Source organism: Odontesthes bonariensis, chromosome 10, assembly GCF_027942865.1.
Source record: "Odontesthes bonariensis isolate fOdoBon6 chromosome 10, fOdoBon6.hap1, whole genome shotgun sequence".
Taxonomy (NCBI): domain Eukaryota; kingdom Metazoa; phylum Chordata; class Actinopteri; order Atheriniformes; family Atherinopsidae; genus Odontesthes; species Odontesthes bonariensis.
In genome coordinates this window covers 29,467,797-29,483,016 of record NC_134515.1, presented here as the reverse complement: position 1 = coordinate 29,483,016, position 15,220 = coordinate 29,467,797, and the positions used below count along the sequence as shown (strand labels likewise).

Genomic DNA, 15,220 nt, shown 5'->3' with positions numbered 1-15,220 from the left:
TCTAAAAGCGTATCAATATAAAACAACACTCCCCCGCAGTGGCACTGATATAGTTCTTATACATTATCTGGCAAAAGTACAGCATGTCTGAGTGGAGCAGATATTTCCAATACTGAACAGGGAAACTGAAACACGGAGGATATAGTCTCACTCAAACTGACTTTACATTCCGACTGCTGCTGCATATTTTTTCGTCCTATAACTGAGCGCAGACATGTTAAACATCCCACCACCTGTTTCATGCTCAGCTCTGCTGTTCTGCTCACACCTGCTGTCTACCACCTGCTTCACGTCAGTCAATATTGACTCCGACAGTCACGTTCCTATCTTTGGCTTCACTTGTAGTTTTACGGACATTATTCTCAACGAGGTCCCTCTCTGCCGAGTGTACATACAGCCAGTAGCAGCCTTCCCTTGAAACTCGAGGGGAAAAATAAAAAAAAACTAAAGCATCAGTCTTATTTTCTTATCATTCTTCCACAGATCAATTTTATGTCTTAAGCCTCCGTCACCTCCCGTCAGTCTTCAACCTGGTTTATATGAAGTATTCCTTCTTTTCGCTTGCTGCCTGGTTACCACACTCTTCATCAGGGTCCTCTCCTGGAGCCAGCTCCCCTGTTGTTCTGTAGTCCCCTTTATTGTGGCAGAGATACCGGTAAAGGAAGAAGGCCAAAGCAGCCACCGTCAGCACGATGAGAACAATAACCACTGTAAAGTAGAAGCAAAATTTAGAACACTTCCGGAACTTCGTGTTATAACAAGAAAGAGCTTGGGATAAACTATGAACAGATACCTGCAATAACTGCAGAGTCAGGGCTGGAGGGGGCTGCTGTTGTAACCACTGAGGAAAGAAAGTGATGTCAATTTACAGGTAATAGGCAAAGCAGAAAGGTTCCAATACTTCTCTTCTACTGCATTTGAGAGGAAGTAAACGGCGTCATTGATACATGTTGCACGAGCCCACGAGGAGACTACCAGTAACAGACAACAAAAAGTGTTGGCGTTACCTTGAATTATGGTGGTATCGGTTTTTGTCGGGTGTGGTGTAGACCCCAGAGCTGATGCTGAGAGAAGAAGAAAAAAAAGAAAAGAAAAAGAAGTGTGCTGATCAAACAGGACAAGCTATAAAGTTGTGATGTGGGGATATTTGTTGGTTGCAGTTTTGTTTCCCAAAGCAGGATCAGATCTATAAAACACAATGTACTTACTCCCCATCACAGTCGGATCTGTAGACAACTGTGTTGTCATGGGCGCCACATCTGTACCTGAAAGATAACCAAGCATGTTAAAAATGCCACAGCGCACTATCTCAGGCACGCAGTCTTCTAAGAGCAACTTGTATAACAGCATATTATGCGTTGTGACACAGTAATCTGATTATGACGGGACTGGAACAAATCTGTCAATTTATTATTTATTTCGGAATTCCTTGTGACACAATGGTTTTAATCGGAGCTCAGAGAAACAGACACATTCTACAAAAAAATATATATATATATATATATACACATTTTGAAAAAACTCACTGTTCTACAAAGTACAATAAACAAGTATTAACTGGCACAGAGCTGCGGCATTTTTTTCCATTGCATGTCTGACAAAAATATTCAGTTTTTAATCATTTTCCAAGCGGAAATACAATAATTCTTTGGTTCAAGGTTGTCACATGTTCAAATTTCCAGCTTTGAAATACTGTGCCGAGTCTCGAGCAACTCGTTATTTATCTATATATTGCCAGGAAAGTTGAAAGCAGGCCCAGTGATTTATTAAAACAAAAGGGAAATGCATTACTTAAGGCAAAAACAGTTTGTAGAAGTGGAATTAGCTTAAACGTCAATATTTGACACGACATATTTGGTTGCTTCAACACAGTCTGAACCCTCTTAGACAAGCTTTCTTGTCATTCCTTTTAGTAGTCTTCAGGAATATATATCCAGGCTTCTTGAATGACCTTCCAAAGTTCTTAATTGGATGTCGGCTGCCTTTTGTTCTGTTCTCTGTCAGATGATCCCACACTGCTTCAATAAGGTTGAGGTTCCGGGCTCTGGGGAGGATTCATCACTACAGAAGACCTGTTGCCACTGATTTTCAGTCCACTTCTTGTGTCCTTTGGCACAGCTCGGCCTTTTCGCCCTGTTCCCCTTCCTTAAGAATGGCTTCTTGACGGCCACCCTTCCATGGGGAGCATTTCTGATGAGGGCTTCAGCGAGCAGTCAATGCATCACCTGAACTTTCAGATTCATCTCTCAGCTCCTGTGACAGGAATTTGATGGATTCTTTTCCTATTCCTCAAGGACATCACATTCAGATAATCTCTCTCACATGGAGATGGCTTTTAAAGGCCTGCACTTCTTTTGTCCTCCATTTTTCCGAAGACACTTTGCACAACATGTGGACAAACTGTGTGGCTTTCCAACAGGCTGCTAGTAACAAAGTGCTTACAGTGATGGTTTTAAATTGGCTCTTTCCTAAGTCGTCTGTTATGTGTACACTGGTACGGCTAGGTGACTTCATGTGTACTTGGATGACTCACAGTTCATTGTTGCAAGTAGCTTCAACAACAAAACACATTCTTCTGAAAATATAGAATTTGTGCTGAAAACTAGAGACTGTAAAGAAACCTGCAACTGCATTGCTTAGATAAATGGGACCTAAGACTGTGTATGAATGATTACTTTCATTTTAACCTAAGTTTTCATATAGAAAGACATGAGAAAACAGAACTAAAATCCCAACATCAGAATAGCCTAATATCCGATAAGATCCTTATGAATTATACTCTCAAAGGGATTCACTTTGCCATATTGTAAGGCCAAGAAAAGCTTTACAAACACGGAATCGTCAAATGTGTTTAACTGATTTTAAAAAATCATTTGAACCATGAATCGCTTGGACCTTTGTCTTTCAGTGAAGCATTGACAACTTATGGTGGCAGCTCTAATGGAGTCGGGCAGACGAACTGGGTGTGATGAAATGGGAACAACACAAGAGTAAACTAGTCGAATAAATGCAACTTAGAAGATAACCATTTACAACGCAGCAAAAGTAACTACATTTGATTAAAAGGTTGACTTACTATACATCGTTCGTCCTGCTTCCGTTTCGCTGCCTGGAAGAAACACACAAAATGTGATTAAACATGACAACTCACTGGATTTCTGCTGAAAACGTGTTTAGCTCGTTTGTATGCGCATCCACACAAACACACATCGTTATCCGAGCTGAATCTCTTTGTCCTGTTAACAGGTTTGGTCTGACCCATTTAAGAGAACAGAAGTTTTTCACCGACACAACCACCATCACTTAACTTGTTTGACACAGCCTGACCCCCCCAAAAAAACGATGTGTAAGCGACAATTTCAAGTAAAGTTTTTTTTTTTTTAAACCCTTTTAAAAGCAGCAGCTTATCAATCAGGCATTTGTTCATCGCAGCAGTTGTGTGAGCTTACCTGCGGGCGCAGTGGGGCACGAGCGCGTCACAAAACTTGACCAACTGTTTTCCCCGAGCTCACTTTTACGGTGTAGAAAACCAGCACACGCTGCTATTTTAAGTTCGAACTTTATACGCCCTGCGACTCTGTGGAGGTGTCTGTGAAATGCAGTAAGTGCAGACAGTTTTCCTCTCCGCACTCGTGAGTGAAGACGCACACGCTCTCGATTTCCGCCCCTCCTTTTCCTCCCTTTTTCCACGTCAGAGATCGTCTATTGTGGACTGAGGCACTTCAAGAGAGGCCTCAGATATAAACACAGAGATAAAGTGAGTACAAATTGGGCCGGCTTATTTTGAAACTCATTTCCCCTCTATTTTGCCGGATTATAAACAGATTTGTGTTCTGTAATATCATTTAATTTTGAATAATTCAGTTTCGAAATTCGACCACCAATGTGTTTAAAGCAAACAATCCCGACATGTTTCTCAAATAACGCCTTTAGACGAAACAACATCTATAGGGTGTAGTTTGTTAAAGTGGTCCTACGCCAAAATGGTTGTCGCTGCCTCGAATCCACAGCGTACCACCTTGAGTCTTGAAAACGTGAAGTCAGACAGCTTGAAAGTTCCATGAAGAATATTAGAGGAACAAATCCTGACTGCTTGTGGGAAGGGCTTTATAATACTTTTGCATGCACTTTGAGGCACCTATGAAATTAGAAGCTAGCACAAGCTATTGTGAAAGTCGGCTGGGCCGACAGGCCGAGCGGCCAGTTGCCGGTGTTGGTGTAACACCGGTAGGTCTCCACCCGAAAAGGTGAGTAAGCGGCTGCTAGCAGCAGGCTGACAGTGACGTGGACGGGTCAAGTTAGCGTACACGTTATATCTCTCTGAGTGAGCAAAAAAATTGTAGTTTCATATCCAAGCCAGTTTAAGGTCATGACATTTTTTTTTTAATGGCAAAAACTTGAAGTTTACATTTTTGAGGAGCACAGATGATTTTTTTAGGGGGTTACTAACTGCTGTTTTTATTTCTCCGAATATCATTACTCGCATTAAGCATTCAGATCCCATAAGGCATTGTTATCTGAAGGTACTCGGCTGTGTTGTGTCACCTGCTTCATAAAGATTGGTAGAGGCTTTCTTTTTAAGTTGACGGTGAAAAAGCCACAGAGTTCATGTCACAGAGGCGTGTTCAGACGACCTGTTGCAGAATCTGCTTGTCATTCAAAAACCTCTGTGGTCTGTGAATGCACTTGGTCAGCATTTTACACAGGGATATTTTACAGAGAAGCATTTGTCATTCACAGTCTGTCACTGACTGATCAGGTCATTCCCAACTGATTCATCATCACAAAAAACACACATTTCATCCATTCACCCAACATTTTAGCCCCACACCCCCAAATAACCCCCATTGGCAGAGAGACCATTACACTGACTCAATTTGCAATTAGTATAATTTATTTTTTACCTATTGTGTACACATTTGTTCATTATTTCAACCTTGAATTAACTCATTGGTCTAATACTTCAATTTAAACCAGGCACTACAATTCAGTTTGAGTGCAAGAATCATTTTAAAAGGTGTTTTTCAGAATTATGTGATGTGTGGTATAATTAAAACTGACTCGCATTTAAGCCGAGCCTCAAGTATACATCCAATTATTTTCTCCAAAAGTAGTCAAATGCAATGAAATTACCAAGATAAAAGTAAATAAATGGCCACAGCCACAACTCATTAAGTTTCAGTTTTTTGGTCTGTGGCATGGGGGCGGAGTGTAGCTCACTTCCTTTTGAAACTGGGACCTTAACACAGTACATCAGCAAACATTCATCATGTTGTAGTCAGTCAGTATCCTCTTCACAATGTAAACCCTTATAGTGCTTTTCTATTCGCTATTAGGTTCCGTTTCTAATCATTTCAAGGAGTTCATGGCTGGTTTATTGTAAGTGGATAATCAGAGCAATGAGTTTTCCCCAGAACACCATATTATGTTGATTTTACTAACAGATCAAGCAGAAAGCCAACAGCGGCATATTTGTCATGCGACCACACTTGGACTCATCAGCGCAGCTGTCCTCGAAGTTTTATCCTGGTGAGCAGCTGTCGTCTTATGTCTCGTCTCTGCTGTTCTGTTCCGGCATTCTGGGATTCGTGAAGAAAAAAAAGGAGTCAAACACAGAAACAATCGGTAAAGAAAGGGGAGTGAAACTGAGGCGCGGTTTGGTGTGTGTGCGCATGAAAAACACACAAACCTCGTATGAAAGTGGGAAAACTTTAAACATTTGTGGTTTTTGAGTCCTTGGATACCGCTTTCTCAGCGGGGGCATCCTAGATGGAACAACAAAAAAAAAGAGTCCTGACACATAACATTGGCAAATATAAAGTAAAAGCAAGCAGCGGCATGCCTCAGCTGTGTGTTGATCAAACCACGAACCTTCTGAGGAATGTTCAGGTCCTTAGTGTCAGAGTTAAACCCACTGACGCCACCGTTTTCCAGTCCATTTGCTTTAGCAGTGTCAAGGTTTGCCGGGCCGTCGTCTTCCTCTTCAATGTGCAGCGTGTCGTTGCCCACCGCAGACAGCTCCAAACTCTCTGACTCAAAGGAGTCGTTCAGTTCAGAGCTGCTCTCGCTTGGTGAAGCTTTTTCATCATCTCCTTTATTATTGTGCTCTTTCGAGCCTTTCTCCTTTTCAGCCGGGTTGCTCTCTTCACCAGACTTGAGCTCCTCTCCTGATGCCCCCGCAGCAGCGTCCTCTTTTGCCGCGGAGCTAGGGTTCTCAATGTGGCATGATGCCACATCCAATTCCCTGGACTCAGACAGAGGGTCCTCCAGAGTCGACGATCGGGAGGAGACCGATCGAAGTGTGCTGCTCTCTCTGGACAGAGTGCTTTTCCAAGGCTTATCTGGGGACCTGAAACTATGTCGCTGCCCGGGACTGTAGCTCCTGTGAAACTCAGAAAAACTGGCTTTCCACGCCTTAGGGGACATTAGGGTCCGTCTCTTCAGGGAGCCATACCTGAAATATGTTTCAAGAGTGTGAGTACCACCAACTAATCAAATAAGCACAGCTCTTACTGTGGGGAACCTGTTGTCACTGAGGGAGAAAAAAAAACGTGCAGTAGATCTCTTTAACCAGAAAACAGAATTAAGCTGCAAATAAATCTTGTCAACATCAATTCTTTAAGGCCCAATGACAGGGAAGATCATTTAAAGTGTTTTGTGGTCTGTGGAGTTTCAGTGGGGAATTTTCAAAGGACAAACTGTTCCCTTAAATTGCCAAATTACCTCGAAATTTAAAGCTCAAAGGAAAAACAAAACACAAAAAAAAACAAAAAAACTTACTTCTGCACTCCCCTCACGGCAAACGTTTTGTCTGGATGCTGAGCCTGCAGCTCTTTTACCACACTCTGCAGATCTCCATTAAGCTAAAAGAGGAGACGGATGGTGAGAAAAAAAACTTTTTCATAACGAGGAACGTTGTGTGCCGGGACAGAGCAAGACATACCGTGCTCATTTCCTTATAGAGGATGTCTCGTAAATTAGCCAGAGCTGAGAATACAGACACGTAGCATCCGATACGGCTAAAAGAAGAAAAAACATTCACACATGTAATGAACAAAAACTGCAAATCACACGCAGAAATCTAACGGCAATAAAAAGCAAATCTATAATGCCGGACCTGTCGTAAAGAACAGGGAGCTCCTCTTTGAGCTCGCTGTTGATTCCCTCATAGACAGTTTTGGCAGCTTTCATCTCTTCCTTTGCCTGCAGAAGGATGCAGAAATAGTTCATTTTAATGTCCTATATATATATTTCAACAAATGAAGGACTACGCATCGATATAGAGATGACTTGACCTTGTTTATCTTGATATCATCCCTCTTCTTAGCTGTCTGCAGTGCCTCCAGGTGGTGAAGGGAAGAGTCAAAGTCCACCAGTTTTCTTCCCCTCTTGGAAACTTTCTCCTACGGATTAAAGAAAGATCCACGTATGTTATCTGTGTGTGCGCACGTGTTGTGGGTTTGCCCATACATTCACTTCAGTATGCCTGCATGCTTGCTTCCTCATTGCCTTACCTTGACATCTGTGAACTGGCCCACATAAGACTCCATGGTGCGTACGGCCTGGTCCAACAGCTTCACCTCGTAGTCATTCCACATTAGGTCTTCCCCCTTCATTAAACGGCCCGGCATAAATATTGCATTGATTATGCATAATGAGAGAGAGGGAAAAGGGTCTCTGTTCCCCTGGCGATGCATTTATTTTGCTGCTTAAGCACTAAAATTGAAATGCACTCTGTGAGAGCTGTAGCTGTTGCCACTGACCTCTACAATCGCTCCCAAATCTTCCTCCCCAACCCAGTCGCTTTCATAAACGTCAAACAGAGATTGAGAGAGGCGTCTTGAAGCTTCACGCATGTCTGTAAAAAAAGCAGAGTGTCGTGTTTGAGACCTGCAGAGGGCACAAATCGACAGCTGCGCTTGCATCTTCAAGATATGAGATGCTTCACCTCTAACTGCATTAATGTAGTTCCTGAAGTCCTTGTATAGTCGATTCCCGTCAGTCTGTGAACAGAAAAGGTTTGCAAGATTTTCAGTGTTTACTTTCATGATGTTTGATCCACCGCCTGGAATCAATAAACCCCACCAAAGTTGATTCTCAGTTGCTCAAACTCAAACACAAATTCACAGGTTTTTACCATTTTGTGAAGGGATAATTACCTGTTGGTCACTGAACAGTTGGAAGCAATGTTCAAACTGATCATCTCTTGTCTCTGTTGTCTTTCCCAGCCTTTGCAGAACCTACAGAAAAGCATTAAAAAAAAAAATCAAAATCTCCTTTTTTCTTTCTTTTTCTTGTTTTTCTTTGGGGGGGGGGGGCACAAAAGTTCACAGGTTGGGCACCTTTTCTTTTCCTCTGCTCAGCTGTCTTTGGACTTTTTTGGCAAAGACACCAGAGGTGCCTTTAGGACTTGTGCTCTCTGCCATCCTTGGTCTTGTCTGCTATCACTCCTGTGGTTAAACACGAAAAAAAAGAGAACATTACAATGATATATGAACCATATACGCTGTACCTAAGGAAAAAAAAAAAAATAAAAAATCACATTTGGATTCCAGCTAAAATTCCAGATGAAGATATTGTTCTACATATGTTCCAGTGTCCAGAGATCGGGAGTCTTGCATTATATTTGCATATGGACAAAAATATCTCCACGTCCCTGCATGTGTCATTATGATAGTAATCTGTAGATCTGCAACAGTATCACATTGGTAAAGACTGTAATAGCTTGTAATATAACTTTGTTTTGTGCATTAATGTATATCCGTTTTTTGGCCTGTGACACATTTCAACAAAAAGGTGGAATGGGGGATAGTTGTGAGGTTATAGCAATAACGATAATAATGATATCAATAATGTTCTTTAAGCAGGGACGTCAACAGGTTTATATCGTGATGATTGAGACAAAAGCAGTGTCTGTGAAAGGCTGAGGCTTTGAGGAGCAAAGATGAGCAGAAGATCTCCATATTGTCAACAAATGCGTGGGGGAATCCTTCAACTTATTAAAAACAGTGTTCTCCTAAGAAAGCATATTTCTCTCTCTACAGCCCCTCTGATATTATTAGATAGTCACGGAACATGTAGGATTTTCAGCGCGTAAAGGGCAAGGCCGCGAGCCTTGGCTGGACTGAGGCTATCCCTCAGACGGCCCAGCATCAAGAAATATCATTCGGAAATACCTGATGTCAACACGTTGGTGAGGGATTACTGTGGCAGTGAAATACTTACATTCACAAAGGCCATGTAAAACTTTACTGTGCAAAAACAGAAGCCTTATGTTAACCTTGTCTTGATGTGGCATCAACCTCTGGGCTCTGAGGAATCTGGGATGGACCATCACACAGATGGGTTTGGGTTTTTTTGGAAGAAATTAACAATGCGTGCTTGGGACCAAAGACCAAAAGGACCATCCAGGGTGTCTAAATCCAAAGTCCACAATCTCTGATGGAATGAGGTTGTATCAGTGCTCTTGGCAAAGCTAATTTACACTTCTGGGATGGGCGCATTATGTTAAAACAAAAAGCACTCTGAGATTTCAGAGCAACAGATGCTGCCCTCGAGACGAAATCTTGTGCTGCATCCATGGATCAACAAGACCATGCAGAACCGCATTCCTCACACTTCTTCTGCGGAAGAAGAAGGTTTTAAGAACCGGTCCGTCCTGCCTCCTGATCTGTGCTCAAATGAGGACGAGTGAAATGGAATAAAGTGCAACAACGACCACAAACTGTTGCAAACCTTCAGACATGATTGCAGTAAGAAAGAGGCAAAATAACACCCTACTCTTTGGGGCTGTGCATACTAAATGCCAGAACATGTTTAAGTGCTGTGAGAAAGAAGGGTAACAACAAGTCCCAAGTTTGTTTTGTTTGGAATGTGTTGCAGGCCCGAGTTAATACAGTCTGCGATTAAAAAAAAAAATTCAAGTAAAAGGAAATATTCCACTCATTCTCTTTTTCTGGGAATTTTCCATAACATCCTCTGATTTTGGGCAGCTCATTTTTTTTGCTGGTGCTTTTACTTTTGAATATACAGTCGAATTATATTTCAATCCCTCGATTTGTGTTCCTCCTGCACCAAAATCCAGAATTCCAAAAAAAAAAAAAAAAGACAATTTATCTCATTTCAAGATAACTTGATATTTTTTTTTTTTAATCGAATCGCTACTGTTGGACAACGCCTTTATTTATTTATTTAAAAAAAAAAATCAAACATAAAAATACTACAACTTATATTTTGAAAAAAAAGTCTTCATGCTGTACTACAAAATGAGTGCTTTATTTTTTATTATTATTCAAATAAAATGGAGGATTAAAAATGGAGGACGTTGCTCCCGGTAGTCATGGCAAGCACTCAGGATGTTCGTCCACTATGGAAGTTTTTCTGTGCCATCAGAGTTTGAATACGAAATTCTAATATCGAATTTTTACAGCATCAAATTCAGACTTTGAATTTGAAAAACCAACAGTGGAAAAAAAAAATTTAGTGGAAAAAAATTCAACTTAAAAAATTTCAGTGGAAAAAGAACCAGACTCAACATCCGGGTAAACAGGGAGAAGCAATCGATCCCTGTCTCAATTCATCCAACGGCAGCCAATCGAGTTACGCCAGAGAGTCTCTATTATGAGGAGAGGGAAAACTGGCGGCTATTTCCGGGTGGTACTGCACTCTAGGGGCGCCAACGAAGCAGTGCAGAGCACGCCGAACTCTATGGTGGTACTATGATATCCACCTTAGATGCAGCCATTGCTTTTGATAGAATTTTTTATATTTTTTCATTTTAATTTTCCTAAAGGCAGGATAAATTATCCTTTCAAACGGCACTTGGTTTGATTTTTTAGACTCACTAGATTTGTTTAAAATACACATTTATTGTCAGTATTGCATCCCGAGTGACGTCACGCATGTGGCATCACTTTACGGCATGGTCAGTCCTAGCGCTGAGCTAGCAGAGAGGTGTTAGCTCAAATAGTTACAGATTTCAGCACAGCCCTTTTACATACTCTCTGACTAGCCTCTGGTTTAGCTTTGGTTGTTGTTAGCGGCACCAGGTTAGCACTCTGGCACAGTGGACGAGTGCCGTAAAGCAGCCGGTCGTAATCAGCCGTGCGTTCTTCAGATTCCATTAGCTAGATGCTAGCGGATACTGACTCGCAAATGCCAGACCTGTAAGAAAACAGAAAGATATAACTCCCAGGTTATTGTACTTTCGATATAAATCCACATCCCTCTGTCAGAAATCACAGTATTATATTCAGGTTTCAGCCGCTAGCGGGGACATTTTTTGAGTTATTAGCGCCAGCCCTATGGAAAATGGTCATTCTGCACTCGCTCGCCAGCGCCCCCAGAGAAAATCAACTGAACTGCAGCCAAATTTTTTATAATGGGGCGAATAGGAAGTGGAACGGCTGTCTGTAAAAGGGCTGTGGTTACGCTCCATTGGACAGATCAGCCACGTCCACCAACGCGGGTGATGGTGCTTCGGTGAGTGAGTTTACTTTATTTGCCATTTGTGTTAGTAAAATTGAGTAATAGATATTACTCAATATCTATTGAGCTGATCTGATGAATTGAGACAGGGATCGATTGTTTCTCCCTGTTTACCCGGCTGTTGAGTCTGGTTCTTTTTCCACTGAATTTTTTGAAGTTGAATTTTTTTCCACTGAATTTTTGGAAGTTGAATTTTTTTCCACTGAATTTTTTTAAGTTGAATTTTTTTTTTTACACTGTTGGTTTTTCAAATTCAAAGTCTGATTTTGATGCTGTAAAAATTCGATATTAGAAATTCGTATTCAAACTCTGATGGCACAGAAAAACTTCCACAGTCCACCCGCCTGATTACAAATTACTATCATTGATCATATCATTGATCATCGCTTTAAGTTGTCCTTGACTGTGTTGCACTTTAACCCCTTTTCAGTTGTTGTCTAGAATTTTTAAAGTTACCTATTTTTGTAATCGGATTACATAGGTTACCCAACCCATCTACCCTAATTACGTCTAACCTGTGCCGTGAACGGACTGATCCCCCTTATAACTACACTACCCAGAGTTCCCCCGCTCAAACACACTTCCTATTAATGTCGCGGCGGTGAACTTTGCCCAAAATTGTTTATATTTATCGGGAAGTGGAGGAGTGGCCACATGACTAACCAGCCGATAACTGTGCTGCTCGCCGAGCTGCAGGACATGATCATGGGGAGCACTCTGGTAAAGTGTGCCGCCACCGACCTGGGGATCCAGTGGGCTGGCTGGGCTCTGGCCGCAGCTTTCAAAACCGAGAAGTTTTATGATTTAGCAGGTAACGCAAAATACACGCTGTCTGAACAGCAATTCGACCCGTGTGACAGCTGCTTTTGCAGCCTTGCTTATTAGTTGGTTCGCGACTCGAATGAAACGCGAATCGCAATCAAGCGATAGAACGAGCTTCAATTAATCTTGTTTACCTCTGTGATTTGAGTTATTTTGTTTAAAAACTTACAAAAGCTGTGGTTTTGCCACAGTTATATAGATGGTGAAATGTAATCATTACAAAACCCGGGTTATCTGAAAGGGGTTTGTTGTGAAACGAGCCTAAAGGGGGAGCTCCTCCTTCAGCTTAAGAAGCGCGCAGATCCAATCAGCGCCTGAGCCAGCAGGGCCGTAGAGAACAATCACGGCCCTTCTTACGAAGTCAAAAGGGGGCTTTTTGTGGTCCCCAATTAAAGACGGTCACAGCACCAGTCATTTGATGATGTTTTCTGGGAATAGAAAAATCACATTGAACCCTCGACGCAGCAGTGGCAACTTGTTTTAAAGTGGTTATAACGAGATTTAGTTCTCTTCTAAGTAACTGAAAGAGTATTTTACATCCGTTTGCAAACGTGCGTCATCCGATTCTTGTCTGATACTGAGCTGAGTAGGTTTGGGTTTTGTACTAAAACGTCTTCACCATTCTTTTCCACCTCCTGCACCAAGTCATTCAGTAGTTCTTTGAGAAAAAAAAATGATCACACTGATGACGGGAACAATCACCAATTGCCACCGAGCCTTCAGTTTGGAGTTCAGAGTTATTTTAAGTCTAGGTATAGGTATTTGATGTAACACGTAAAAGGGCTGCTAAGTGCACTCCCAATGAGGAAGTTGCAGATTTGCAAATTGATTCACCCTGTCAGGATTAAGTGCGCCTCAGAACTCAAATCGGTCTGTTTCCAATCATTTGTCACACTAGGACCAGCATAACTTACCTGCTGACACCAGTGAAAGGGTTTTTAAATCAATCACTGCAACGCTTCTTTAGTCGTCCTCTTGTGGTTCTCCACGCCGCTCTGTGCTCCTGTATATTTTTACCCTTGAACTTTGGAACCAATTGTCTGCAGTATCCTGGGTAAAAGATTTATTGGACACGCCTTACTTTGCAACAAGTTGTAGAGTCATTCGCCATGCCCACATCCCAACCGCCCCAGAGTGTGCACCGCTTATCTCTCTGTTTGCAGGCTCTGGTACCTTTATACTACTTGCACACCTGAGTCGTATCTGGGGAGGAGCAAGACACACCCGCCAGAAGGTGCAGACCGGGTTGGTGACAGCATGGGGACTCAGGTATGCACTGACCCTAAATGTCGTGGCAGCTTAATAAACCCCAACTACGGAGGGAAGAGATTATTTCCTCACACACAGTTTTGTGCCAAGTTGTGATATGGAGGGACCTTGGAGAGGACAAAGGAGGACATAATGAATATAAAACTTTAAAGTCAGGTCACTCAAGTTAATGAATAATGCCCTGGTTAATGTGAATGAATGTTAACCATGTTCTCTCTGCAGACTGGGGACATTCCTCTTCATGCGGATCATGAAGGACGGTCATGATCGCAGGTTCAACAATGTCAGAGAGAGCCCAGGGACTTTCTTTGTATACTGGACTGTTCAAGGTACTTGAAGTGATCTTAACTCCTCCCTCTCTTTACCAACTCTGCACCCAGGTGAACTGAAACATGCCCCTCATAAATCACTGTCTACTTACTATCTCTTTGTATTCGTTTATTCAAGGAGGGATTGAAGCAAAGCTGGTTGGATAATAATTTATTATTTTTTTCTCTCAGCCATGTGGGTATTTATGACCCTCCTGCCCACCCTCATGCTGAACAGTGAGAAGCGTGATGTGCCTCTGGGGACGAGGGACTACATTGGCTGGACTGTTTGGGGCCTTGGCTTCGCCACAGAGGCAATTGCTGACCAGCAAAAGTGGTTTTTCAAGCGTAACCCAGATAATGCTGTAAGTTAAGAGACCCCCTGACGTTATTCAACCCTTTAGCTGCACTGATGCTTCATTCACTGGGTGTAATAACTCGACTGCCTAATTTTTTAACACGTCTCCAGGGAAAGTTCATCCAGAGTGGACTGTGGGCCTACAGCAGACATCCTAACTACTTTGGAGAGATCCTGCAGTGGTCGGGCCTCTGGCTCTCGGCCTCGTCAGTGATGGAGGGTCCCCAGTACCTGAGTGTGGCGTCCCCCCTGTTCGTCTGGTTCCTGCTACGTTACGTCAGCGGTATTCCCATCTTAGAGAAGCAGGCAATGAAGAAGTGGGGGTCCGATCCATCTTTCCAGGACTACGTCAAGAACACTCCTCTCCTCTGGCCGTGGGCAAAATTTTGATGTCGTTTGTTGTAATTTGTTGCCAACTGTTTTACACATTAAAACTACACACACACAAAAAAAGACATACTCGTGCAGTTGCCGTCTTATAAATTTGGAAAGCTGTTAACGGAATCACTAGTTCATATGGGAATATACCCGAAACACTTGGTTTTATCGAGGAGTGAGGGAAGGCGTTGATGACACACAGGAAGGAGCATCACTCTCCAGGGAAGGCTGTTTCCTTTACATATTCAAAAATCTTTATTACACTTCAGATCAGGAAAATCTTCTGCAACAGCCTCATACTGTGTGTAACCTCAATCACTTTCACAATGTGAACGGGCTACGAAATTTGATCCTCATTGTGTCACATTCATAAAAGCAGACGCGTTACGAGCTTCTAATATGTAAACCTGTTTTATGATGACATTCAAGTTGCAATTACAGCAGTGCGTCATTGTTCCGAGAGCTCAAATATGGGACTCTAGCGTCTAAAGGACTGCTGTTCAGTGCTACTCTAATTACGGTCTATGCAGTCATCTTAATGAAGTATGACATGGAAATTGTTCTCATTTCCATTTCACGTGTGAAAGTGAATTAAATA

The 15,220-nt window shown here is 42.2% G+C and overlaps 2 protein-coding genes across 2 annotated transcripts; one reads left to right on the top strand and one right to left on the bottom strand.

Annotated features, from left to right (window-relative positions):
• Positions 1 to 4,426: 4,426 nt before the first annotated feature.
• bin2a (bridging integrator 2a) lies at positions 4,427 to 13,307 on the bottom strand. Its single transcript, XM_075475196.1, has 13 exons — positions 13,224 to 13,307; positions 8,343 to 8,450; positions 8,160 to 8,240; positions 7,949 to 8,003; positions 7,764 to 7,858; positions 7,515 to 7,610; positions 7,296 to 7,403; positions 7,118 to 7,203; positions 6,944 to 7,019; positions 6,781 to 6,863; positions 5,872 to 6,454; positions 5,690 to 5,765; positions 4,427 to 5,579 (listed from the first exon to the last, which is right to left on the bottom strand). The coding sequence occupies exons 2-12, from the start codon at positions 8,424 to 8,426 to the stop codon at positions 5,712 to 5,714; spliced, it is 1,401 nt and encodes a 466-aa protein (XP_075331311.1). The 5' UTR covers positions 8,427 to 8,450; positions 13,224 to 13,307; the 3' UTR covers positions 4,427 to 5,579; positions 5,690 to 5,711.
• LOC142389941 (uncharacterized) lies at positions 12,114 to 14,971 on the top strand. The gene is made up of 5 exons (XM_075475197.1): positions 12,114 to 12,298; positions 13,473 to 13,578; positions 13,801 to 13,907; positions 14,079 to 14,251; positions 14,356 to 14,971. The coding sequence occupies exons 1-5, from the start codon at positions 12,142 to 12,144 to the stop codon at positions 14,632 to 14,634; spliced, it is 822 nt and encodes a 273-aa protein (XP_075331312.1). The 5' UTR covers positions 12,114 to 12,141; the 3' UTR covers positions 14,635 to 14,971.
• Positions 14,972 to 15,220: the final 249 nt, after the last annotated feature.

Bases quoted from the DNA above. Each gene is read 5' to 3' on its own strand.
- LOC142389941 (XM_075475197.1), top strand. From the start codon at position 12,142: ATGACTAACCAGCCGATAACTGTGCTGCTCGCCGAGCTGCAGGACATG. The intron at 13,579-13,800 runs GTATGCACTGAC...TTCTCTCTGCAG, and splicing joins GTGACAGCATGGGGACTCAG to ACTGGGGACATTCCTCTTCA. The intron at 14,252-14,355 runs GTAAGTTAAGAG...ACACGTCTCCAG, and splicing joins AGCGTAACCCAGATAATGCT to GGAAAGTTCATCCAGAGTGG.
- bin2a (XM_075475196.1), bottom strand. From the start codon at position 8,426: ATGGCAGAGAGCACAAGTCCTAAAGGCACCTCTGGTGTCTTTGCCAAA. The intron at 7,404-7,514 runs GTAAGGCAATGA...TTTAATCCGTAG, and splicing joins GCCAGTTCACAGATGTCAAG to GAGAAAGTTTCCAAGAGGGG. The intron at 5,766-5,871 runs GTTCGTGGTTTG...TGTTCCATCTAG, and splicing joins ACCTGAACATTCCTCAGAAG to GATGCCCCCGCTGAGAAAGC.